The sequence below is a fragment of the Camelus dromedarius genome, chromosome 14, assembly GCF_036321535.1.
Source record: "Camelus dromedarius isolate mCamDro1 chromosome 14, mCamDro1.pat, whole genome shotgun sequence".
Classification (NCBI taxonomy): domain Eukaryota; kingdom Metazoa; phylum Chordata; class Mammalia; order Artiodactyla; family Camelidae; genus Camelus; species Camelus dromedarius.
The window spans coordinates 61,007,159-61,033,587 of record NC_087449.1 but is presented as its reverse complement, the minus strand read 5'-3'; the positions used below and the strand labels follow the sequence as shown (position 1 = coordinate 61,033,587).

The 26,429-nt window shown below is 53.4% G+C and overlaps 1 protein-coding gene and 1 non-coding gene across 2 annotated transcripts in view; one reads left to right on the top strand and one right to left on the bottom strand.

Annotated features, from left to right (window-relative positions):
• Window positions 1–21,293, top strand: part of KAZN (kazrin, periplakin interacting protein) — a 991,323-nt gene extending 970,030 nt beyond the window's left edge. The window contains 7 exon segments of the mRNA XM_031464108.2: window positions 3,909–4,114; window positions 4,570–4,688; window positions 11,942–12,173; window positions 13,705–13,806; window positions 14,235–14,401; window positions 16,657–16,771; window positions 18,553–21,293. Of these exon segments, the coding sequence (XP_031319968.2) occupies window positions 3,909–4,114; window positions 4,570–4,688; window positions 11,942–12,173; window positions 13,705–13,806; window positions 14,235–14,401; window positions 16,657–16,771; window positions 18,553–18,717 (1,106 nt within the window). The 3' untranslated portion in view covers window positions 18,718–21,293.
• TRNAA-CGC (transfer RNA alanine (anticodon CGC)) lies at window positions 8,579–8,651 on the bottom strand. Its single transcript has one exon. It is a non-coding gene; the product is annotated as a tRNA-Ala (tRNA).
• Window positions 21,294–26,429: the final 5,136 nt, after the last annotated feature.

The following is a 26,429-nucleotide window of genomic DNA, read 5'->3' as shown; positions in this document are numbered from 1 at the left end:
AAGCAGCCTTAGACAATGTGTGAACAAATGAGCATGGCGGTGTCCCAACAACATTTTATTTAGGAAAACGGGGAGAGGGCTGGACTTGGCCCTCACGCTGCAGTTCGCCAGCCCCTGTGCTAGGCCAACAGTTTGCAGGAAACCTCAGTAACCAATTGCTGATGTTCTGTGGTGCGTGCATGTGCTCGGGGTCGGAGAGAGGATGCAGAACTTGTCCTTCCAGGGTCACCACGGTCCTCCCGGTGTTTGGAAGGATCCGGAGTGTTTGCCTCTTGGTGGCACCTCTCCGGACTTTGCCAGGGGCTCAACCGGCCCCTCTAACACCGCAGCCTTCGCAGAGCTGCCTGGCTATAAACTTGAGTTATTCCCACTCTCAAGGCTGAGACAGAGGGGAAATAAAAGCCAGAACTGATGGAATCCCAGACATAATATCCGGCACCATAATGCCTACATTTTGGAAATTGCTTTTAATTAATGGTTCATGGCCCCACAGACCCCCACTCCCCACCCCATCTTCCTGCAGCATCCTTTCCTTGGAGTTCAGTCCTGCGGGGTCGGGGAAGGAGGTGGGCTGGTGAATAGCTGTCTTTTCTCAGAAGCCGAAATGTTGCTCACATGAACCAAAGTGGCCTCTGGCATTCCTTGAGCCTGGACGCCATAAATAATGTGAATTAAAAAGCCAGCTCCCCTCGCAGGCCTGGGGCCTGTTAGCTCCAGAATAACCCACACACATTCACAGAGACACACCGAGCTCAGGAAAATACACACTCACGGGAAGTCTGCTTTTTCCCTTTGTCCACTTCTCTGTCATCCCCTCTCCTCAGTCGATCTTTCTGTCTTTGTCTCTGTGGCACTAGTCCTTTCCTGGACGTGCTCTTACAGCGTCTCTTCCATTCTCTCTCCCTCTCTCTTCGTCTCTCTCCCTCCTGTCTTTCCCCTTCCCATGCCCCTTGATCTCCCTTACTCGGGGGACACAGAGCCAAACAACACACCCCCTCCCCAGTGGCCTTGACACTGAACAGACAAATCCACCCCTGACCTCACAGACAGCCCCGCCCCTCCCACCTGGACCAGGCCGGAGTCCAGTGGGACAAGGAATTTCTGCCCAGCTAGGCTTGACAACAAGTGGGACTGGGTCCCCTCTCTAAGCACCTGAGCTGAACTCAAGCCACATTTCCTTCAGGAATGCAGGGAGACTGAGGCAAATACTGCCGGGTGTCACCAAAAAGTGCCTGAGCCCCAGGGGACTTTATTCCCAACAATAGCCATCCTTGACTGAATGCATACTATGGCTTCATACTCAGAATTTATAATAGATGTATTAATCTAGAAGGTAGATAGGATTAGTATTATTATACCCATTTTATAGATGGGAAAACTGAGGCTTCGGGAAGTTAAGGAATTTGCCTAAAGTCAAGGTCTGTTCAATTCCAAAGCCAGGCCTCTTCCCACGGGGCTGGTCCAAATGGACAATTCCAACATGTCTTGGAATTTGGGGTAACCAGCTTCAGCCACACATCTTCTCTTATCTTCCCAGAAGTATGTAACAGAGACAGGACTTCCCAGAAGCATGTAACAAGGCAGAGGTTCTCAGATCTCTCCAGCCTAAGGACGATGCCCTTTAGTTAACACCTTTGGGACCCAAACAGAAAGGCTTCCTTGCAAGCCAAGCCCGTCCTTGGGAGCCCAGCTCCAGCAGGAGAAGGACTCTAGCTGGGCAGCTAACTCTCTTACCAGGCAGGGACTTGGAGCCCCCAAGCAGGGCTGCAGAGGCAGCTGCCATCTCCACATTCCTGGGCGCCATGGCGACACGTGTTCTCATATTTGTGACCTGCACAGCCGTGCCCTCTGCTGTTTCCCAGGCTGGGGCGGGGGTCACCTTCCATCCACCTGAGAAGGGAAATATGATAATGTTGCAGTAATCTCTCACCCTTACCCATCCAGTGCAGACAGGCCCCATCATCCCACTGTCACTGAGTCCATAGTGCAGCCCAGAGGAGGAGGCTGGGGGCAGGAGCAGCACCGTGACAACTTTCAGAGGTGAAAACCAAGGCAGGAGGCATCATCTCTGCCCACCCAGAGTGAGGTCACTCTGCCCAGGGCCCTGCTGGACCGGGGGTGGCATCCTCCAGGCCAGGTAGGGCTCCTGGCTGGGCAGTGAGAGGCCCCCGGGTGTTGGGGAGAAAGGTTTTGCTGGAGGTGGGATGAGGGAGAAGCGTGTGGTCACCAAGCTCCAAAGAGTCGTTTAAACGGAGGGAGGCAAGGGAATTGGGGGAAAGGGCTTTGTAACTTGGAAAAGTAAGATTTCTAGGCTGTGGTTTTCTTCAATTTCAAAAATAATATAGGCAATGCAGAAAATTTGGGAAACAAAAAAATATGCACACACTCACAAATGCACACTCACACACCCACATTCACGTACAATTACCCATCACCCCTTTCCAGAGATAGAGACTTTTTAACATTTATCCATCCAGTATTTTACATACATATACATATTTGAGACATGTTACATATATGTATATATTACACATATGTATACACATTATACATTATATATATCATATATATATATATATGTTTTAACGTGCTGCGACAGCATTGTACCAGGTATCTTATACTGTGCTTTTTCATTTGGCAATAGATTATGAACGTTTTCCCATGTCAAAAATATTCTCCTGTGGCAGATTTTTTAAATTAATTGCCTATATTCCAACATACAAATGGAACATCATTCATTCAGATAAACTGTACCGGTAGCCATTTATACTGCTTCCTAATTTTTTGACTTTTCCAATTTTTTCCATTGTAAATGTATCCATGTTTATTATGGAACTTCGATGGTACCCAAAGGTATAGCAAGTGAGAAATAACCGCACACACACTTCCGAGCTCCAAAAGAAACTTTGTGTTCTTCATACCCATTGTTTTACTATGTGCCCGATTTGATGGAGAAGCTTTTTTTTTTTTTACCTCATTATAACAATTTGTAATATACGCTATCAGTAGGGTCATTTCGAATCAGGCTTTTTTTTTTTTAATACTTGTCATTTCTCATGGTATTGAGAGCTGATCTGTTTGGGTTTTCACTTACCTCTACTTTGAGAGATTCCTTCCCCTTCTCCATTGGCTCTTCACCGCCTGAACTTGGTGTTACCAGGTGTTGACGCAGCCGATGGGATTGGAAAATGCTGGTGGATAGACGTTTTTGTCTGCGAGGCCCATTCCAGAAACAGGCTTCCGTGTATTCTATTCTCAGGAGTAGAACTGAGGCTCTATTTATCCTAAAAATATGAATTACCCAGTTGCCCAAAGATGACTGCCTCTGTGTTGTTTACAACAGTGAAAAATGAGGGAAACCCAGGCCCATCAACAGTAGGCGGGCGAAGTAAATCACAGAGCATCCATTTGATGAATCCTGTGCAGTCAAGAGATATTACAGATGTCTGCTGAGAGGGCAGGATGTGCTCCGCGGTGTAAATGAGAGCAGCGTGTTACCAGACGGAACGCGCCATGCAAACGTGGGGATCTGTGTTTGTAAGCGTGGGCATTTGTGTATCCCAAAGAATATTCAACTAAATGCTAGCAGCTGCTGCCTCTGGGTAGCGTGGGATTTGGGGTGATTTTCACTTTCTGTTTTGCATTTATTCTTTTCTGGATGAAGTTTTCCAACTTCTTTTCTTTGGAGAGGGCATAGATTGCTTTTGTACAAAGGGCAGGGGCAGCAAAACAAGTAAAAACCATTTTGATTCCAAAAAGAAGAAATGCAGGACGGGGAGACATCCCTGCCCTCCTCCTGCACCTCCCCGGGGGTGCAGACTCAGGGGGTGCAGCCCGCCCAGTCCCTGCCCGCTGCAGCCCCCACCTGCCCCTCACCCCCTCACCCCCCTCCTGCTTGTGTGTTGCAGACTCGGACAGCCAGTGCAGCCCCACGCGCCAGAGCCTCAGCCTGTCGGAGAGCGAGGAGCAGGTGGACCGGCTGCAGCAGGTGGAGCTGGTCAGGACCACGCCCATGTCCCACTGGAAGGCCGGTACCGTCCAGGCCTGGCTGGAGGTGGTCATGGCCATGCCCATGTACGTCAAGGCCTGTGCGGAGAACGTGAAGAGTGGGAAGGTAGGGCACCTCCGGGCCCCCGTGGGAATGCCCCCCTCGCCCGCCCGTGAGTCTCACCAGCCCCTCCCCCACCCCATCCCCGGGGTTAGAGGAGCCCTAATTGAGGAGCTGGCTGAACCGGGTTCAGGCTCCAGTGTCCCCAGTACATCGTCACATCTCCTCAACATGTCCCTTCTGAGCCTCAGCTGTCTCATCTTTAAAATGGGACTAACCTTCGTTTACCTGGCTGAAGGGAGCGGGCACTGGACCAGCGGGGATTCCACCGCCTCGTGGGGCAGCGGCGCCCAGGCCAGGCGGCTGCGGAGGTGTCCTTGGTGCTGGGCCCTGACTGCGGGGGGCCGGGCGGCGGGGAGACAGACGGGGAGAGGCAGCCCAGCCAGCAGCAGCCCCGGAGGCCTCAGGTGCCCATCCCCAAGCCTCCCTTCCGGAGCTCAGTCCCCACCTCCCGGGAGCAGGTGCTGCTGAGCCTGAGCGACGAGGACCTGGAGCTGGGGCTGGGGGTCTGCAGCTCCCTGCACCGGCGCAAGCTGCGGCTGGCCATCGAGGACTACCGCGACGCCGAGGCCGGCAGGAGGTGAGCCACGCGCCCGGGGAGGGGGAAGAAGGCACCCGGAACTTGGTGTCACACAGGTGGGGGGAAGTGCGCACTGTAGGCTGGGCCAGGCGTGAGGAGGGCCAGGTCCCAGGAAGTCACTAGGCAGGGTCCGGGTCACAGCCCAGTCCCACTCAGGGCCAGCCTTCCCCATAGAAAGATGGAGAAGACAGTAAATGAGGCCCCTCAATGCTCTATGATCTCCCCAATGAGGGCGTCAGGGGACTACACGGGCCCCCCCAGAACGCCTCTGCCTCCGAAGGTGGGCTGGCCCGAGTGCACCTGGGAACTGGCCAAAATATCTGTTCTGTCTACTGCCACCTCAAACCCCAGCTCTTACCATTTCAGGGTGTGGAAAGACAGCATAACGCAGGGAAAAGCAGACCCGGACAGAGAAGAAGTGGGCACGATTTGGAGCCAGGCGGGAGGGGGTTTCTATCAGCAAGCACATCTGAGGATGGCTGGAGGGCCCCCGGCAGGTGTGTCCACAGTGAGCCGCCCCACCCCCACTGCTCATACGCCCTACGCGCTGCCTGCCCTGCTCCTGACCTTTGTGAGCAGGACTTCTTGGGGAGCCCCTCATTCACCAAGCAGCTCTAGAGGGGAAAAGGGAGGACCCTTGCCCCCAGTCCTCAGAGTGCGGAGGGGGAAGAAAACTAATGGTAAATCTTATACTTTCTGTTTTGCATAATTATCTCCTTCACTGGTTTCCCCATCATTTTTGTGCAGTTAATTAATCAAACCTGGTGGTGTGTGCTATTTGCATAAGCAGCTTTGTGGATTAAAAAAAAAAAGGCAGAGGGGCAAGGAGTGGAAAGTTGGGCTGGTTTAGAAATAGGAAAAGCAAACTCCTGGGTGTCCCAAGAGGGCCTTTGGCCTGATTCCTTGTGATTCTGAGGTGGGAGGAAATAGAGGTGAGGTGAGATCAGACACTCAGGCAGCGACTCACGGCAGGAAGGCCCTGGGCCTTATCAGCAGGTCAGGGCCCTCCTAGAAGACAGGGCTGGTGGGGAGGGTCAGAGGAGTGGGGAGATGGGGCGGGGGAGGGGAGCACAGGGTACCAGCGTGTACCCCTCCCCTGACGAGCTTCCCCTCCTGCGGGTCCCACAAGCACCTCACACTCACCACCCACCCCGACCCAGGGCCCTCCCCGAATCCCCAAACTAGAAGCGCCTCCCACCCTGTCTCATTCCAACATGGTCATTGTTACTTGAACAGGGTGTGGCTGCCTGCCTCACCTCTCAAAAATGTGGGAACGCTGCCCAAGTTCCCCCCAAACTCGGATGAACCCTGAGAACCTCCCGGCACCTGGAAAGGGATGGATTCAACTCAGCAGCCAGATGTGAACAGATCTCAAACAATTATGAGAGCTGTAAGCAAGACTAAAAACCACGGACCGCCCCCTAGGGCTTCCTGGAGCAGCGAGGGGCCTTCGTTTGAGGGCTTTGTTCCCTGTGGGGTCCTGGCCAGCCTCTAAGTTGCCCTGTGAACTTGCCTTCTCTGCAACTCAGTCTCCTTACCTGTAAGTGAAGGGGGTTAAATTAAGACAGAGGATCCTTAACTTTGAGAGATCATGTCCTCTTTGAGAATGTAATAAAAACTTCTGAAACTTGCCCCAAAAGAAATATACAGATCCTTACAACTTTGCATTCTGGAACCCTCTGACCCACCCATGGAACTTTGAGGGGTCTGTGAACTCTAGGGTAAGAACCCCAGTGAGGTCATCATCGAGAACACATCCTGTGTGACTCGGGGCATGACCTTGCCCTCTCTGGGCCTGGTTCCCCTTAAATACTGACAACAAAATCCACCAACCCCTGCCAACCCATCACCTGTTACTTTACGGGCATGATTTTATTTAACCATCACGACATCAATGCGGGATAGACATTCTTACCCCCATTTTAAAGATGGAGAAAGTGAAGCCCAGAGAAATAATGGGTGCAAAGTCACAGTACAAAGCATCTGACTTTGACATCAATTCCCTTTCCATTACCCCAAGCTGCCTTTGTGTTAAAAACATTAACGATGTCTTCTGTAATTAGCTACTGACATTTGTGAAACACTGAATGCGTCCCAGATCCTGTGATAGGGGTTTTACCTTCTCTTATCTCTTTGAGTCCACACAACTCCACGAAACAAGCAGAAATAACCCCATTTTACAGAGGAGGAAACTGGGACATAGAGGTGCAAGGTCTCGGATCTAAGGGAGATCCAGCCAGAATGGAGTCGTGTTTTCTGTGCTGGATAATGACCCAGAGGACATCAAGATGCTGTGCCGAAATTCAGATTTCAAAGTCGAATCCAGTCCCAGTTTGGGGAGTGGGGCAGTGTCAAATTTTATAAACTGTTTGAATTACTTTTAAAATCATGCTGTTGTGTTCAACTTCCATGCTTACGATCGCTCAAACCAACAGCTGGGAAAGTGTTGCCAAGCTGAGGCCCCATGGGGACAACTTTAATGAAAAGAGAACCGTTTGGAAGGGCAGGAGTGTATTAATTATCAGCCTGCAGATGGAGACGGCTGATTATAAACGGGCCTCTCTCAAGTCAGTTCAGCAAGGGGCCCCCTCCCATCCCCCACTCCCCACCCACCGTCTGGTTGCACCATTGATTTGCTGAGTAAATCCTTCCTTCAGACGGGAGAGAAGTCTTCTGGTTTCCACCAGTGACAATCCTGGCCCAGTGGCATCTGATTCAGCTCCAGCTCCCAGAGCAGTGATTGGCTGGGCCTGGGAAGTGTTCCTCTAAAGTGAGAAGGCTGGAGCCAGCCCTAGATGGGCAGCAGGGGGGACTCGGCCCAGGACCTTCTCATCCTAGAAGGGAGCCTGTCTTTGGGCCAGAAGGTTCCAGCTCAGAAGCTGGGTGCTGGGCCGCCTCCAAGAGGACTGGAATCAGTGCCCCACTCACCCAGCCTCGCTCTGCCTTCTGTGCATCGGATTATAAAACAGAAGTTGTTGGGCATTAACTCTGAGCCAGGTGGGGAGCCTGGGCCTTCGTGGATGTGCTGCACCTGGTCCTGCCCTCTGGGAGCTGATGGTCTGGTGGGCAGCTGGCCAGATGAGCAGCAGTTATCCAGTGTGACGAGTGCCAGGACCCCGGAGAGGCTCTGGGCACCAGGGGAGTCCTGATCTGGCACCGGGTCCCAGAGGGGTTTGGGGGAACGGTATCTCAGCAGAGTCCTGCAGGAGTTAAGGAGGTAAGGAGGCTGGGTGGGAGGCCTGGAGACAAGGAAGTGGGGAGACCCTGTGATTCTGGGTGGCTGAGGGGCAGGGGGAGGGGACGAGAGTGAAGCCAGGAGCCCACCCTTCCTTCCCTCAGTCCTTCTTCCGATGACATGTCTGCTCTGCATTGAACACTAGGCTGACTCAGAGAATTCATTTTTAAAGTTCCGTGTGTGATTAGCGCCTTAAAGGAAATTTCCAGAGGCAGAGCAGCAGGTCAGGGGAGCGAGTTCAGACAGCATAGTCAGAGCAAGCCCCTGCATGTGGAGAGGAGAGACCTGGGGGTGAGAAGAGAGCCTGGGTGGGGCTGGAAGGAAGTGGGTGCGGTGGAAGGAGGGCAGACCCTCACCACCCAAGGATCAAAGAACTCAGTGCATCCGGGAAGCACCCCCAAAACCTGAGCCCGGTGGGTATGGGAGCCTGGACCCTGTGAGGCCCCTCCAAGGACTTCTGGTTTTATTCCTGCAAAGGGGAGCCACAGGAGAGGTTTCTTGTTTTATTTCAACCTGCTCTGTTCTTTTTTCCCTCTTTTACTGACCCTTTATTAATTGAGTGTTCCCACTACTGGCTTATGAGCTAGACTTCTTTGTTATTGTTAGTTTCTTTGCGGGGGTGGGGATTAGTTTTTTTTAATTATTTTTTTTTAGATGGAGGTTCTGGGGATTGAACCCAGGACCTCACACATGCGAAGCATGCGCTCTTCCACTGAGCTATACCTTCCCTCCCATTAGGCATTTTTAAGTGTGCAGTTCAGTGCTATCAAGTACATTCACGCTGTTGTGCAACCATTACCACCATCCATCCCAATAACCCTTTTCATCTTGTAAAACTAAATGTGACTCTCCATTCTCCCCTCCCCCAAGTATAATGGCCACCACTCTACTTTGTCTATATGAATTTGAGTACCTCTGAGTACCTCATGTAAGTGGAATCACACAGTATTTGTCTTTTTGTGACTGGCTTATTTTACTTAGCATAGTGTCCTCAAGATTCACCCATGTTGTAGCAGGTGTCAGAATCTCCTTCCTTTTGAAGGCTGAATAATATTCCATTGTATAGATATAGCACATTTTGATTATCAATTCATCCACCAATGAACACTTGGGTTACGTCAATGTTTTAGCTATTGTGAACACGGGTGTACAAAAAAAATCCCTTCAAGACCCTGAATTCAATTCTTTTGGGTATAGACTCAGAAGTGGCTTTGCTGAATTATATGGTAACTCTATTTTTAATTTTCTGAGGAACCACTGTACTAATTTTCCACAGCAGCTGTAACATTGTATGTTCTCACCAACAGTGCACAGTTCCAATTTCTCCACATCCTTGCCAACAACACTTGTTCTCTGTTTCAGGTTTTTTTTGTTTTGTTTTGTTTTGTTTTTTGATAGTGGCCATCCCAATAGGTATGAAGTGGTATTTTATTGTAGTTTTGATTTGCATTTCCCTAATGATTAGTGATGTTGAACACCTTTTCATGGGTCCATTGGCCATTCTTATATCTTCTTTGGAGAAAATATCTATTCAAGTCTTCTGCCCATTTCTGAATCAGGTGGTTTCTGGGGGGTTTTGGTTGTTGTTGAGTTTTAGGAGTTTTCTTTGCTCCCTTACGTAGTCCAAATTTCCATATGGTTATTATTTTCTTTCCTCTTGAAGAAGTTCCTTTTACATTTCTTGTAGTTCATTCTTCTGATAATAAATTCTTTCAATTTTGCTTGTTTAAAAAGTCTTTGTTTCCTCCCTCATTTTTAAAGACTTTATTTTTTAGAGCAGTGTTAGTTTCACAGCAAAACTGAGAAGCTACAGAGATTTCCCACATCCCTCCTGCCTTCACACGTGCACAGCCTCCATTATCAGTATCCCCCAGCAGGTGGAACATTGGCTTCCATTGAACCTACATTGACACATCATAGTCATCCAAAGTCCTTACCTTACATTAGGGTTCACTCTTGGTGTCTATTCTGTGGATTTGGGCAAACATTTAATGTAAATCATCCGTCATTACAATGTTATATACTGAACAGTTTCACTGCCCTAAAAATCCTCTGTGCTTCACCTACTCATCGCCGCCTCACCCAAACCCTGGAAAACATGGAACTTTTTGCGTCTCCATAGCTTTGCCTTTTCCAGAATATCATACAGCACGTAGCCTTTTCAGATTGGCTTCTTTCACTTAGTAATCTGCGTTCAAGTTTCCTCTAAGTGAGGGCTTTAAGCAGAGGAGTGACAAGATCTGACTGATGTATTTGAAAGGCCATCTGGCAGCCATGGGGAAAGTGGACTAGAAGGGGCAAAGCGGTGTGGTGGGGGCAGTCAGGGAGGCAGTTAACGGAAATCTCTGCCAGAGGTGGCCTTGACTTGAATCCAGAAAAGGAGACAAGGGGGTCAGGCGCACTGACCAGAGTGATGGATAGATGGAGGGGGAGGAGGAGGGGAGAGGCGAGGCAGGGCAGGTGAGGACGGGGAGATGGGTGACCATCAGGGGTGGGAAAGTGCTGAGGGAGGGGACCAGCGTTTCATTTGGAGCCTGTTAAATCTGAGATGCCTGTGACAGGAGGAGATGCCAAGAGGGCAGCTAGTTAGAATCTGGGACTCAGAAGAGAGGAGAGACGGGAGGTGTGGATTTCGAGTCTCCCTTTACAGCAGTGATGCAGAGCCTTGGAAATGGCTGTTGGCCAGAGACAGGAGTGTATGGGGGTGGGGAAGGGAAGGGGTTGCGAGGGAAGATGTACCCACTTTAAGGCAACATCTACCCCTGGCATGGAGCTGAGTAGCTGCTCAATACACATTCTTGGAATGAAGGAAAGACAGCGAGGAGGAGGAGGAGCCGCCTAGGAGACCAGTAGGAGGGAGGCGGGATCGGCTAGCTCTGTCCTGCGGAAGGAATGGGAGAGGCCCCAGAGGCAAGGAGACCAGTCCAGGGGGAGACAGTGGTGCCTGGAGTGAGTGGTGGAGAGTAGAAAGGAGGAAGCTGAGTCAGGTGAGGTTGAAAATCCCACCCAGTTTTCCAGCGTGGTGGCCAGTAGGGCAAGCCGCCTCACTGCTTCCACCCCACCCAGGCTGGGGGGTGGGTGAGGGGTTCTCCCTCTGCTGGCCCTGATCCCAGGCCTGGGGAGGAGGGCGGCAGGCGTCTCTCTGTTAGTCCACCATTTCCCTTTCACATCAGGATCCTGTCATGGTCCCCCTGGGGAGGCTCCCATACCTGCTATTTCTTGAAGTCCTCTGCAGGTGGGAGGCGCTGTCCTCACTCCGTCTGCGAGGCTGCCACCCTGTGGCGAGCAGGGGAATGACACCTGAGGAGACCTCCCCCCCCACCCAGGAGCACCCATCTTCTGTCCATTTGAGACGCACTCATTGAGCACCCAATACGTGCATAGCACTGGGATCAGTTCTGTGTGGGATACAGAGAAATCTGAGACATGGCAGTGAGAAGAGGACTTGGAATAAGCAAAACATGGGGTCAATTCTGACTCTAAGACTTACCACTGTGTGACTCTGGGCAAAGTCCGAGGAGAGACAGGCCAGATGAAGTCTTTGCGGGCCTCAGGTGGGGATGCCAGGGGCCCCAGAGGTGCTGCCTCCTGCTGCATATGTCCCTGCAGCTCTGTCATTGTCCCTTTCCACTCTTGGTGTGTCTGAATGCGGTCTCTTCTCTTTTCCTGTTCCCTCCGTCTGTTGATCCCTTTTCTGTTCTTTGGGACTCGCTCTCCATTTCTGTCTCTCCCTCTGTCTCTCGGTGTCTCTGTCTCTCTCCTTGTCCCTGTGTCTCTTCCTGTCTTCTCCTCTCCACTCCCTGCATCCACGTCTCCCCATCTCTGCTCTCTCTCACTCTTCCTGTCTCCGCTCCCTCCCTGTTCCCGTCTATCTGTGACTTTCTTGGTCCTCTGCCCACCCTTTGGTTTTGCCTCTCTCTCTCCTTCTCTGCCCACCCCTGCCCATTGCTCCCGGTCCCTCTGTTTCTGCCCCCTCCCCCACCCCATCCCTCTCTCTGGCTTTGCCTCTCCTCACCAGCCTGTCCAAAGCCGCTGACCTGGACCATCACTGGGTGGCCAAGGCCTGGCTGAATGACATCGGCCTGTCCCAGTACTCCCAGGCCTTCCAGAACCACCTGGTTGACGGGCGGATGCTGAACTCCTTGATGAAGCGGGACCTGGAGAAGCATCTGAACGTGTCCAAGAAGTTCCACCAGGTCAGCATCCTGCTGGGGATCGAGCTGCTGTACCAAGTGAACTTCAGCAGGGAGGTGAGAACCAGGGCATGGGGGAGGGGCCCCTCCACAGCCCTGCTCCCCCTCTGCATCCACTGTCCTACCACCCAGTCATCTGCTCATCTGCCCATCCATGCCTCCTTCTGCCCGCTCCTCCCTCCCTCCCTCCCTCCCTCCCTCCATCCCTTCCTCTTTCCCTCCCTTCTTCCAACAACTGCTTCTTGGGTATGGGCCAGATCCTGCACTCAATTCAGGGGAAACAGGGAACGCTCATCTTCCAAGGACCCACTGCTTATCATGGGGAACCACAAAGAAGCTGGTGGCCACAACACCAAGGAAGGTTGTCCCATAAAGCCCAGGGTTTTATGGAAACCCAGAGGAAAAGCTTCCAGAGATCAGAAAGCCTTCCCAGAGATAGTGACAGCTAATCTGAGACCTGAAGGAGGAATTCCAGGGATCAGTCAATAGAAGGTATGAGGGGAAAAGCATTCCACTGAGGGAACAGCATAAGAGTAAGGCCAGGGGACAGATCTGTGGCCTCAGAACTGAGAGTCCTGTGTTGCTCCCGTGTTGCGTTTGAGGTGGGCGAGTGAACAGGGATGCTGAGAGATAAGGAGGGGACTGTGGGCTATGTTACAGAGTTTGGACTCCTTGTTCTGAGTGCTGCCAAGCCAGAGAGCCCGGGGCATCTGCTTCAGCTCCCCCAAGACCTACTGGCACATGTCCCCAAACAGTCCCCCTAGGGAGGGGCCCTGGGGTGCTGGGTTCCATGGGGCTGAGTCCAGACGGCTTACTTTTCTTAGAGCCCTCTCAAAGCACAAGCAATTCAGGGTCGGGAGGAGACAGACGGAAGAGGGGCTTCGTGGCCTTCTCAAACACCCAACACAGAGCTCTGGGCCCAGGAAGTGATGAGGACACGGGCCCTGGTCCCAGGGAGCCCTCTGGTGCAGGAGGCAGATGTGTGGGAAGATCACGACAGTGACATGTAGAAATGGGCGTGGGGGCTGCGGGCTTCTCAGGGCACGCTGGAGGAATTGTGGGCCCGGGAACCCTTTGTCCCCAAGGAGGCCTGTGAAAGCACTCCACACTGACCCCTCTGCAGGTGGCCATGGGGGAGGTTTTGTCCCAGAGTGACAGTCGCTGCCCCCCAGAGGCTGGGTGGACCTGGGGGGATTCAGCTCCACACAGAATAGGCCTCGCTGGGGGGCGCCCCTCAACAAATATGCACTGAGCTCCTAGTCCAAGGCAGGGGGGCTGGGATACACAAAGTGGGCAGCTGCCGTGGGTCCCACCCAGCCCCACCCTCCAGGCACCGGTGTCTCTGCCTCCTGGCTCCTTCACTCCAGAAAGCAGGCTTCTCCCCATTTCCCAGAATGAAAGGTCGAGCCACAGATTGATGTAGCTTGAGCAGCCGTGGATGGCCCAGCCAGGACCCCCCGCATCGGCAGGCTGAGGTCCCCGCCAGCACCACGGACCCTGGCTCCCCGTGCGACCCTGGCGTGCTCCCTCGTCCCCCCAGCGTGCTCCCTCGTCCCCCCAGCTGACCCCCTCTCTCCCCCTGCACCAGGCCCTCCAGGAGCGCCGGGCCCGCTGTGAGACACAGAACATAGACCCCGTGGTCTGGACCAACCAGCGGGTGCTCAAGTGGGTGCGAGACATTGACCTGAAGGTGAGGGGTGGTGGCGGGGGTGGGGGTGCCTCGTGGGCATGTGCCAATCCCATGCGTGTCTGTGTGCAAATCAGTATCCGTTTCTGTGCGGGCTGGGGCGTCGTTGCCCAGGTTGGCAAGAATACCCTGCCTCCTGTCACTCAGGAGGAGGGACCTCCTCCCCCCTGCCCCCACAGCAGCACCCCATCTCTCAGCCACCCTCGCTGTCTGAAGCAAGTGTGGGGTTGAATCCACATCCATCTTCTCACTGAACAGGTGTTTATGGCTGCCTGCCGAGGTCGGGGTATGTCAGTGACACAATATCCGGTCGTGGCTCTCATGGCCCTAAAAGAGTGGCGGCGGGGTTCCCCCTCAGTAGTAAACTAACTGGTCCCCAGGGGACCAAGCACCACCCCCGCCAGCTTACCACCCTTGTGCCTTGCCCTCAGGAGTACGCAGACAACCTGACCAACAGTGGCGTCCACGGCGCCGTTCTGGTGCTGGAACCCACGTTCAACGCTGAGGCCATGGCCACAGCCCTGGGCATCCCCAGCGGGAAGCACATCCTCCGGAGACACCTGGCGGAGGAGATGAGCGCCATCTTCCACCCGGCCAAGTGAGTGCGGGCTGCTGGCGGCAGCCCAGGGCTTGGGACACGGATAGTCCTGACTTCCCATCCTGGCCCCTTTTTTGCTGGGTCCCACTTGTTCTTTCGTAACACAGTGGTCTCCTTTTACAGATCAGAAAACTGAGGCTCAGAGAATCAAAGTGCTTTAGCTTGACTGAATCACAGACTAGAAAGAGGTGGGGGGCAGTCAGGCTTTGAATAACGTGTGTGGTTAAACTGGACATTTAGAGAAAGGAGAGTGACCAGCATGTGTGTGAGGAAAGCCAGGTGAGGGTGGGGAGGGTTTGCACTGGCCTGAGAGACTGAGATGGCCATTCCAGGCAGGGCTAACTGTGGGACAAAGGTTTGGAGACAGGGATGGGCATGTTAGTGGTGTTTACCATCCAGGTGAGCAGATGTGTCAGCCCACCTGCCCTGGGCTCCCCATCTGAGAAGTGGCCAGAGGGTAAACACCTGGACAGATGAAATGGGCCCGCCACGCTGGATGCGGGCTGATGAGCAGAGGGAATCCGAGTGGAGGTGTATCCTTGGATGAGACACACATCCTGTCTGGACTCCCATTTCCTTTTCAGTAAAAACAAGAGAAGGGGTTCTGGGGTTCTCCCAAGCTCATCCAACAGCTCCTGTCCGTGAGTCAGGGGGATTGAATGCACTTCACACAATACCGCAGACAGAGCTGGCTGTGTGAGTGTAGATTTTCGTAGCTTCTGCACAAACAGCTTCCCCACTAGACCCAAGGAGTCCCTCCCCAGGTGGAGGAGAGAGGGCAGGCATCCGTGAAGACCTCATTTCCCGACCTTCCACGGAGCAAGATCCTCCCTGTTGTGAGGAAGCCCCGGCCCCTGTGGATCTAGAACTCAGTTTCCTCTGCCACCCAGCAGCCCTGCTGTCCCTGCACGCCACCCTCCCCTCCCTTGAACTTTCTCAGCAAAATTTGCTCTGGAAGAAGCAGAGCTTCTCTGACACAGCATAAAAGATGTTAGAAGGTTCATTCTCTTCATGTTTCCACCTCCGCGGTGGCCTGAGCTGAGGCTCACAGCTCCTGACCGCCTGTCAGCCAGAGCCCTTTCCTTCATAATATGTTTTAACCATGAATGTGAATTATGATCACCCTAGCCATTTCTTGGACGCCAGCTAAGCTCCAAAGCACTTTTTAACTAACTCTCACAGTCCCTTCCCAAGGTTGGCTCTAAAATGATCCCCATCTCTCAGATACAGACACCCAAGTTCTCAGAAATTAAGTGACTTGCTCACGGTCATGCAGCCAATGAAGAGCAGAGCCAGGATTTCAAAGCCACTAAAGCCCCAAGAAAGATATCGACATAAGCATCTCAGGATTGGCGAGGTTGACCGAGAAGGTGCAGAAACCGCTGTCATTGCTGGGGTCCACCCTGCAGGCAAAGAGAGAAAGACGGGAGCCCCAGGGATGCAGTGATTTGCCCAAAATCTAGAACAGAAGGAAGGCAGCTGGGAGAACTAAGTTCAGATCTCCTGGTTCTGAACCAGCTTCTTGCCCCAACGCCGTGCCCTGTGCGTCGCAGCACTGAGATCTAACACAGGGGCTGGCAGACTTTTTCCACCACAGGCCAGGTAGTAACTATGTGAGCACTTGGGAGCCACAGAGTCCACGTCAAAAGTAGACACCTCTGCCGTGATCGCAAGGAAGCAACCACAGACAACGTGCAAACGAATGGACTGGGTTCCAATAAAACTGTTTACAAAATCAGTCAGCCGGCTGGGTTCGGCCCACAGGCTGTAGTTTACCAAATCCTAATCTAACAGAAGCTTTCGATGCTTCTATGCAAAGAAGGGAGTCATGGGGGTAACTTCAGGCAACAGGTCAGTGGGGGAAGCTTTCCTGATGCTTCTCAAGCCACACCTAATTAGCTAAAATGTGGGGGTTCCCCCATCAGGTCTTCCCTTTCCTGATGGGGTTTGCAGCACACTGGAGCGGGTGGTTAAGAGAGACTTTGGAGTCTCTGACACTGGGGCTCAGGTCTTGGCTCTGGCACTGCCTGCTGTGTAACCCTGGGCAGATTGCTTAACCTCTCTGTGCCCCTTTTCCCCATCAGCAGGGCAGGCATGACAGCCTGACCTCTAGGGGTGGTGGCACAGAGGAGGTACTCAGTAAACCGCACTTACGGTCACTGTTACCAAAGTGAGGGAGTGAGCGAGAGGGAGTGTCTCTGGGTGGCAGCAGCTGACCGCCCCCCACTACTGGCTCAAAGTGGGTCTCTCCCCAGCTCCACAGGCATCCGGGAGGCTGAGCGATTCGGAACGCCCCCTGGGAGGGCCTCCAGCGTCACCCGGGCGGGGAAGGAGGAGAACAGCGGTGGGATCAAATACAAGGCTGGCCGGGTAGGTCGCCCAATGCATTCACCTGGGAGTCCCGCAGCCTCGGAAAGGACTTTTTGTTGTCTGTGCCCCCGTTGCCCTCTCCCAGCTTCTGTCTTGGCTTGCGGATGGGGAGCCAATGGGCCAGGTCACAGGTGCAGCCAGGAGAGAGGCCCCAGAAGCCACCTTCAAGGGACCTGCATGGTGGTTAAGACGCAGTGACAAAGGCCCCACGAGGCTTAGTGTATCTCAAAGTGCAGGTCTCACCTGCCCATGTCAGACTCACCTGGGCGGCTGCTTCACATGCAGATTCTGGGGCCCATTTGGGCCTCCTGACACAAGGGCCTTCGGGGCAAGGGGGCCCCGAGTGCCCTGCAGAGGGTTCCAACCCACCCCAACCTCTGAGAGTCACCGGCTCCAGGGACCAGACCGAGAGCAGTGGATGCGCCTCTGGTGCATGAAAACACGGGCAGTTGGGTCTGACCGTGGAGGCTCAGGGCGGCACAGGTTCCGATGGAGGTGTGTAGACACAGGTGGCGGAACTGGGTAATTCAAAAATTCTTCCAGTCATTCCGCAGGCCTTTTTGGGGACTAACTGCATTCTAGGCGCATCCCGAGCCTGGGGGATAATCATGAATGAATCACCCCCGGTACCTAGACCTCTTGGTCTAGAATATGTGTCCCCATTGGGGGTGACATACCCCCAAAAGGGGTCAAAGTTGGTTCAGGGGGTGGATAGTACACAAAAAAACCTTCCTCTTTTTATGCATAAAGCGCAGGTACACACGTGGTACATAAACAGATGGATGGCCTCCCTGTGGTATGGACATTTCACAGTAGGAGTGCGATTAGGGGGAAAGTGTCTAAAACGTCTTCTTTTTAAGAGGGGCAATAATGAAAAGAAGGTTGAGAAACACTGATCTGGAAAGAAAGGCAGTCAGATAAAGAATTACAAAGCACTGTCACGGCTACCATGGCGGAGATCTGTTCATGATAAGAGATAAATACTCCTTGAGGGCCCACTCTGCATAGTAACGACAACTACCTTGCCATGTCGTGTGCTCCACAGGTGGGGTTTCTACTCTTCATAACAACTCTGGGAGAAAGGAAGGTTTTTTGTTTTTTTTTTTTTTACCATTTTTTATTGATTTATGATCATTTTACAATGTTGTGTCAAATTCCAGTGTAGAGCACAATTTTTCAGTTATACATGAACATATATATATATTCATTGTCACATTTTTTTCTCTGTGAGCTACCATGGGAGAAAGGAAGTATTAATCCCATTTTGTAGCTGAGAAAACTGAGCTCAGAGAGGGCAAGTCACTTGTCCAAAGTCACACAGCTGGGAAATGGCAGAGCATGGATTCAAACCCCAGTTTGCGAGTCTCCAAAACCCACACTCTCTCTGCCACACCAAGTGGTGGTGGAGTAGTTCTTCTTGATCTGGGAATGCAGCCAGACCTCATGCCCACACCAATTCTCACCTCTCTCCCTGCTGAGGAGGAAGGTGACAGACTTTCATGGATAATCAGAAAGACTGTATTTGTTTTCACCCTTGGTAACCAACTGGTTCCTTCCAGTTAGGAACACAAAGCTCTCTCCCGATGTTAACTCACAAAATCTTCTCAGTCTCCCTGAGCAGTGGAATATTATTCCTAAATAGGAGGAGCACAGAGTGGTTAGGTGAGCTACTCAAAATCACACAGCAGTTCAAATTGGAGAGCCCGCATTTCCCAGATCCAAGAATATTCGATTCTTTTTTCTCTTCTCCCTGTCCTTTGTTCTCATCCCTCTCTTCACAGCTGCCCCTGGGAAAGATAGGAAGGGGCTTCAGCAGCAAAGACCCCGATTTCCACGATGACTACGGCTCCCTTCAAAACGAAGATTGTGGAGACGATGACTCCCAGGGCAGGCCAGAGCAGTGCCATCTGGAAGGCTACAACGGCCTGGAGGTCACCAACGTGTAAGGAACCGATGCTGCACCAGACCCAGCATGGAGGGACCCAGGGCAGAAGAGCAGCCAGAGGTCGCCGCCACTGTACATAGTGACCTTGGACTGAGGGTGCTCCCCTAGTCCTGGGCAAACCCCAACAGACCGCTGTCACTTTGGATGGGAGCACCGAGGAACGAGGAGGCACCAGCCTGCCTGCCCTGAGCGGGCCGCGGACTTGCCTGCTCGCTGGAAGGAGACTGGCGCAGAGGACCTGCGGGGGCGCCCAGCCCCTGCGGAATCGAGGCTCCATCTCAGAACGACTCAGCCACTGAGCAGTCCAAGTGGCCCCGGGGGCCTTGAACTGAGCTGCCGCGGTGGGAAAAGGCACATAGTCCCCCAAAACACCCTCCCAGGAGGAGCAAGTGGGACTCCAACCAGACGTACGGAGCCGGGTAGTGACAGCGCCAGGAGCTAGCAAAGCCTGAGGCTGACTGGTCACCACGTGCGCCCTTCTGGCCGGCCTGGTGGACGTCTCGGCCCCAGTACACATGCCCCCCACCCATGACTGAGGGAGGACGCGGCTTCTGACTTGGGTCACTGTGTCTCTCTTGGGAGAATGCGAAATGGGAAGGCCATTCCCTCCCACCCCAAAAGCCGTGTGTCACATGGGGGTGGACATGTTGAAGGGCCACTTACACACATCCTTCAGGAGCGGCCACACTGGGTGGAGGCAGGCGGTGATCCCTGTGGGGGCGGGGCTGGGCAGCAACAGTCCCAGGAAATGCAGGTGTCCTGAGTTAGGTCGGTGACACCAAGTGTGCCAATGGGTTTGGGATTGAGAGCAGGGAAGTGCTTGTCATTGTTAACCCAACAATCCTTGTTGTGACACCTCTGTCACCTGACACACAGGTGTGCTGCCGATGCCATAACTGAGCGGAATCTCACAGGTCGTGGAGCAGAGGACCCCCAGCCCTCTTCTTCCCTCGGCTGCTCTTTTCCTGTGTGGCTTCTTCCCAGTGGCCTCACCTCTCTGTGGCTCAGCATCTTCATCTACAATACTTCGGGCTCCCTCCTGGGGATGTTGTGAGGATTAACACTTGCTAATGTCTGTAACACTTTGTAACCTCTCAGGAGACAGGTGGGAAGTTACGGGGTCCAGGGAGGGTGTCTAATTTCCCATTTACAGCATGGAACTGATAGTGAACTGGTTCTCTCCGGCTGTTTGGGTTGGAGCCGTGTGCAAAAGGAGCACAAGGAATTTTGTTGTTCAGACTCTCTAGAGCCCCCAGGAGGACTTGACCCCCCAAAAAGGGGAAAATCCCATGTGCACAACCCTTGAAAACCAGTTTGCACATGTTCAGGCTTGAGTTCATTGACCTCGATGCTGAGGAACGATTAGGGAAGGACAGAAGGAATTGGGTCCTACTTACACTTCGGTTTTCAAAGCAAATCACTTGCTAGAACCATGATGCTCGACCCCATTGAAGCCTTTTGCACCAACAGTCCACGAGAGGTTTGAATTTCCAAAACTCGACAGGTGTCAGCCTCCGAGAACCAGCAAAGCACCTCTTCTTCAACGCAATGAATTATTTCCCCTCACGAAAAAAGCACAGACCAAGGCTGGATGAACTTGAAACGACTCCTCCCTGAGGCCCAAGGCCGTGGGCTTTTTTTTTTTTTTTTTTTTTTTTTTTCTCTCTCTCTAACTTGAACACAATCACAGCCTTTCCTACCCTGGAAACCGAATGCCTGGTAGGTGGGCCGGTTGAGGCTCCCTTTTGGCTGAATGTTTGGCCTCCCAGGGAAACACTTCTGATTCCAGGGCCTGACAGGCCGAGTTCTGGAACCTGATTGGCTTTGCTGAAGTTCCAAATCCAGTACCTGTATGACATTTAGTGACATGCATGGGGCCTGAGGCTGCAGAACCCCGCGGCCCGGAGAGGGGAGTTAAAACCTCCCTCTCCCCTGACCCACAGGTCACTCCCGAGCCAGTCTCCAGGCTGGGTGACCCAGGACCCCAGGATCTGCCTCTCGGGGAAGCAGCAAACCCAGAGGGCAGTGATCCCCGTGTCGGGAGTGGGAATAGCAGACAGACAGGTGCCTGAATGCTGGTCTGATTATCTGAAACCGATGAACTGTTCCCCGACTCAGCCCCACTGGGGACAAGATGGGTAAGTGGACAATGGAGGGTGGTCATTGGCAGGGGTGGCATTCATTGCCCAAAACATTCGCAGCATTAGGGCGGCAGGCCTGGGGCAATGCAGGCAACCTCAGTTGTACCTTTTGGTCCAAATGATGCCCTGACAGCAGATTCCTCCCTGATGCTCTGTATCCCTGGCAGCCAGGGGAGCATTTGGAGCTGGCTTTTCAACATGAGGATGGGCTGGCTGATAAATTAAAAACCTCCACACAGAGTTAAATCAGGTGAGCTTTGTCTGCTGGGAAAAAAAATTCCTGAATGTCAACTCTGCTTCAAGAACAGGCAGGAAGAGCAGAGGGTGCAGAGAGACTTGGCAGAGAGGACCTGGTAGCTGGTTAACAAAGGCTGGCAGAGTGGCCACCCACAGAACAGTGACTTGCCATTGCCACATCCTGTCTAAATGGCCTGAATAGTGGTCTTGGTCCTTAAAGGGTAACATGGCATCTGGACCTGGGAACTATATGTGTTTCTCTGAGAGGTGTTGTTGCCTATGCCCAGGGATGCTGGCTCCTTAAAAAGAGGTCGTTGGTGTCAGAGGTTGGAGAGAACCAGGGTAGGCAGAGACACCCCCTACTCCTCCCAGAAGCTGCGGGACAGAGCCATCAGAAGGCACCTGCCAGGTGGACTCAACTTCCTGACCCCCGATGCCTCTGAAAGGCCCCTTTGTCCTTGGCTGAGCAGAGCCTTTCTCCCAGAAATCTGCCTCAGCTTCGCAGTCATCGGACCCCAGACTGCAGGAGGCAGGGGGAAGCCACGGGAGAACCTGGATCAGATGAAGCCGAGGGGAAGGGGACTCCACAGCCCAGCCAGCAGGAGGGGCCTCAGAACAGTGACCCCAAATCCTGAGGTCACTGGACTGGGCTGTGTCTGGCAGAACGGGACGGTTTGGCAAGATGTTACTTGAGTGTTCACGGCAGGGGCACCAGCACCCTGTACTGCTCTAAGCCTAGCTCTCCCCTGTCCCGTCAAAACCCGCTGGGCACCATCACTTCCGCTCTGCCCTTCAAGGCTCCAGCAGTCTCCTGGCAGGTGAGTGTCTAGAAGAAGAAGACGTGTGGGAAATAGCATCTCCTGACACTAACATTACTCCCGGCGGTTGGCTGTTGAGAATTTCCTGAGCCCTAACACCCTGGGAAGGTTGCGGCTGCAAAGGAAACGGGTTGTCCGCGAGCAGAGATGATGTTACCGACCTTTAGCTGCTGGTCATGGCCCCGAAGGTCTTCCCAAGAGTGAATTTTAACACTGTAACAATAAACACTACTACACAACGCTTCACTGATGAGGTGGCCTTTTTCTCTGGGTTCTCAGTTTTCCCAACGGCTTGTTTTGGGGGGCGGGTAACTGGAGTTTCTTTAATGGAGGTACTGGGGATTGAACCCAGAACCTTGTGCGTGCTAAGCAGACACTCTTCCACTGAACTATACCTTCCTCTCTCCAACAGCTTCCTTGAGAGGGGAGAGTATTAACCCATTTCATAGATGGAGAAACTGAGGCTGGAAAGCTCTGAGGGGCTTACCTAGCTCCATAAAGCTAAGAAGTTACAGGGACCCAAACTTAGTCATCTGTCTCCAAATCCCAGGCTTGTTCCTCCCCACTGTGCACCCCACACCCTGGTAATGTTGGTGACCCCACCCTCAACCCCCACCTTCAGCACAGGACTTGCCTTGCCAGGTGGCTTCACTCAAAATGGAGTTCAGGGGCGTTCTTTCCTGCTGGAAAAGCCCAGCACTCGCTGCCCATGTCAGAGCGCTGCCTCCTGTCCCAGGAAGGAATTCCCTCCCTTAGTCACCCCTCCCTTAGCATCATGTGTTTCATTGTGTCACTCCTCCCGGGGTATTTACATTAATAGATCATCGGTGGTCGTCGTCCCAGGCAGCTTGTGCTGCTACAACATAATCCCAGAGCCGGGGGGGCGGGGGGGGCTTACACAGCAGACATTCATTCCTCACGTTCCAAAGGCTGGGAAGCCCAGGACCCGGCTGCCAGCCAATCCAGTCCTCAGTGAGAGCTCTCGGCTGCCTTCTCATTGCGTCCTCGCAGAGTGGAGGCAGAGAGAGAGGAAGGGCGCCCTCCGGAGTCTCTTCTTACAAGGGCACTGATCCCATCGGGAGGGCCCCACCTCGTGACCCAATCAACTCTCGAGGCCCATCTAATACCATCACACTGGGGGTTAGGGGTTTTCACATATGAACTTTGGGAGGATGCAGACATTCGGTCCACAGCAGCGGTGGAATCACAGCCGTCCTAGCACAGCACATCTCAGACGTTAACACGCGCCCGGGAGGGACAGGTGCTTTTGGAATGAAGATGCTGACTCCGGAGGTCTGGGACGGGGCCTGAGACTCAGCATTTCTAGCACACTCCCACGTTGTGCTGCTGGTCCAGAGACACACACACTGAGTACCAAGATCATGGCAGACAGTGGGGCCCTCCTGGCAAAGCCCAAATCGCAGGAGGCAGGGGCTGGTCAGAGGGCTCCACCCAGGTGTTTGACAGGCCTTGATGGAACCCCGCTCTGGTGAACCAGGCTGTACGCTTCTCCTGGGACAGGAACCCAGCCCGACTCCTAGCTGATTGCCAAGGTCAGGCAGGGGGTGAATGCTCGGGAAGTGTGCATTGAACATGGAGGATTGGAGGATTTGGAAGAGTGAGAAGACACCGTGAGACAGGCCTGGGGATGGCCTGTTTCAGCAGGTTGACCACACATACTGAGTCAGCGAACCTCGTGGAGGCCAAGGCCCATTCCTGGTGCTGGAGAGATAGTGGCAAAACTTATGTAACCCAGCTAAGGAAGGCAAGAAACTCATCCGTGAAGGGATGACTGAGTTCAGACGTGCTAAGTGAGAAGAGTGATGGAGGGGTGGGGGGGTCCCAGAGGACTTTTGAGCTGAGACGTTAAGTTCTGAGAAGGAGCCAGCCCTCAAAGACCAGGGGGAAGAACATTCCAGGCAGACTGACTCTGAGCTCAGTGCTGAGGATGCAGTGGGAGTGAGATCCCGCCCAGCCTCTGCCCGCACGGAGCTCCCCATCCAGCGGGGAAGAGAGGCATATATCAAATACTCCTGAGCAATGTGAAATTATAACTGTGACCGGTCCTGAGAGCAGGGGGAGCTGGTAATCAGCGAGCTCATCTTATAGGGATTCAATGCTTAAGAGGAAGTGAGGCTGGGGCGAGAGTTCAGCAGATTAAGAGGAAAGGGAAGAGGATTCCACAACTGCGGCAAAAATAAGACTCCAGGACAGGTGGGATTTCTGTAGTAGACAGCGACAGGTGACAAACCCCAACTCAAAAACTGGTTTAAGAAGAAAAAGGAATGTACTGGCTAGTGTGAAGACCAGTCCAGGACTACCACTGGCTTTGGACTCAGCCGGATCTGGAGTGTCCGGTGATATCTTCAGGGTCTTCATCTTTCTTCATCCCTTGGCTTTGCTTTTCTCTGCGTCAGGTCCATTCCCAGAGATGTTGATCCCAATTCTTGGCAAAACTTCCACGAAGACACACAACCTCCCAGCTCAGCGTCCCCTGCACAAGACAGAGGCTCTCACCTGGTAGTCCTAGCAACATCTCAGGTGGAATCTCATTGCCTTAGTGGGATGGGGTCGCAAGCCCACCGGGGGTGGGGTCAGCCCACCAAGGCTCATGTCCTGAGGGGCACACATGCACTGGCAGGAGAAGAGAGTGCCTGGTGGCGCTTAGGGGGCCGTGTGGCCGTGAGACCCTCCGACGTGGCCCAGGAGGTGGAGAGATGGGGGGTTCTTCCCTGAGGGGTGCTTCCACTACCCAGCTGTGGGGCAGGGCAGCCAGACCCCAGGAAGAGGAGCCCCCTGATATTCAAAGAGGGAAGGAAACTTGAGTCCCAGCACCTGGCAGCTTACAGGAGCACCAGAAACAGAAGTGAGAATTCAGAGATGAGATGTAACAACAGCCAACAGTGACGGGACATTTGCCCCGTCCTTCACGGCAGGGTTTCTCAGCCTCGGCAAGGCAGACATCCTGGCCGCACTTTGGAGGGCGGAGGGCAGAGGGCGGAGGGCTGGCCTGCGTGTTGCAGGATGTCTAGCAGCCTCCCTCGCCTTCATTCACTAGAAGCCAGTAGCATCCCCCCACCAGTCACGGGAGCCCCAAATGTCTGCCGACATTGCCACGTGTCTCCAGGGGAAGCAAAAATCACCCCCAGTAGAGAACCACAGCAGGGTTGTGTTTTTGCCCTTTTAATCCTCCCAGCCGCCCCTGCAGTGGGCATTGTTTTTCACATCTGACAGATGGGGAAACTGAGGCACAGCGACATTACACATATTCCCAGAGTCCTGAGCTAGGCGTGGGAGCTGGGATCTTAGCACTGCAGACAGGCTCTCTGCAGAGTCTGGGCTCGTACCCACTGGCCTAAGGCTGGCCGGCCACACCCAGCTCTTTACAGTAAAAAAAATCCTGAAGCCACAAGTTCCCAGGGCTGAAGAGATATCCCATTGTTAAGTATGGTGTTCCCGGAAGCCGGATCCACTCCCTCCACCTGACAGAAAATTGCTCTGTAAATTATGGGTTTCAAGGACAAAGGCAGCTCTGTGAGCAGAGACTTAAAACAAGATAATAATTTAGGAACCAGCATGCTCTGCTTGAGTGAGTACTTACAATAGCTAATCTCACACCACACCTCCATCAACCCCATTTTATTAAAAAAAAAAAAAAAAACAGACAAACCAGGAAACAAGCAAATTAGTGATGGAGCCTGACGGTAGCTGAGGAACCAGCCCCCCTGCTCTTCCCCCCACGCTGGGAGTTGGGGGCGTGGCAGGTGCTGACTGTCCCACTCCCACCAGGCTTGGCCATAGACAGACACAGGCCGTGCGGCCACTGCCTTCCCCCATGTGGACCGCAGCATCTCTGCCGAGCACCCCTTCCCCTCCTCTGCCGGCCTTGGGGGATCGCCCCAGGCTCGCTGCCTGTCATTCTCGGGAGTGGGGCTCTTTTCAGCACGATGTCCTATTGTCCTACCACCTCCATTGTCGTCATCACCCCCTCCCCCGCCTTCAGGGAAATCACATGATCCCCGCTGGAAGCTCCCAGCCCCTCAGCCCCCTGGCCACTGCAAATGGCCCCAGGGGTGGCCCTGAGATGCGAGGAGGCAGAATCAGAATCCCTACCTAGACGGTTCGAATTCGTGAGTGGAAGGTGAGCTCTGGCTTTCCTCTGGATCTTGAACTATGAGACTTGCCCCAGAATTGCAGGCCGCCATGTGTCTCCCACTAGAAGATGCCTGAGAGAACGAGACGGACCCAGAGCCAGAACACAAGATGCAAGAGGGAGCAGGGAGGACTGTCAGTCCCTGGAGTCAACTGTCCCTGAGGCCAGGTCCCCCCTGCTCCCTGGGGGTTGGTTCGGTGACACCCTAACCCTTCCCACTTCCCCCATTCCTTCCCTGTGTTAGTTTTCTAGGGTCACCATAACAATGTTGCTTTTTAAACAATAGAAATTTAATTTCTCACAGTTCCAGAGTCTAGAAATCCAAGATCAAGGTGTCAGCAGGGTTGGTCTCCTCTGAGGCCGT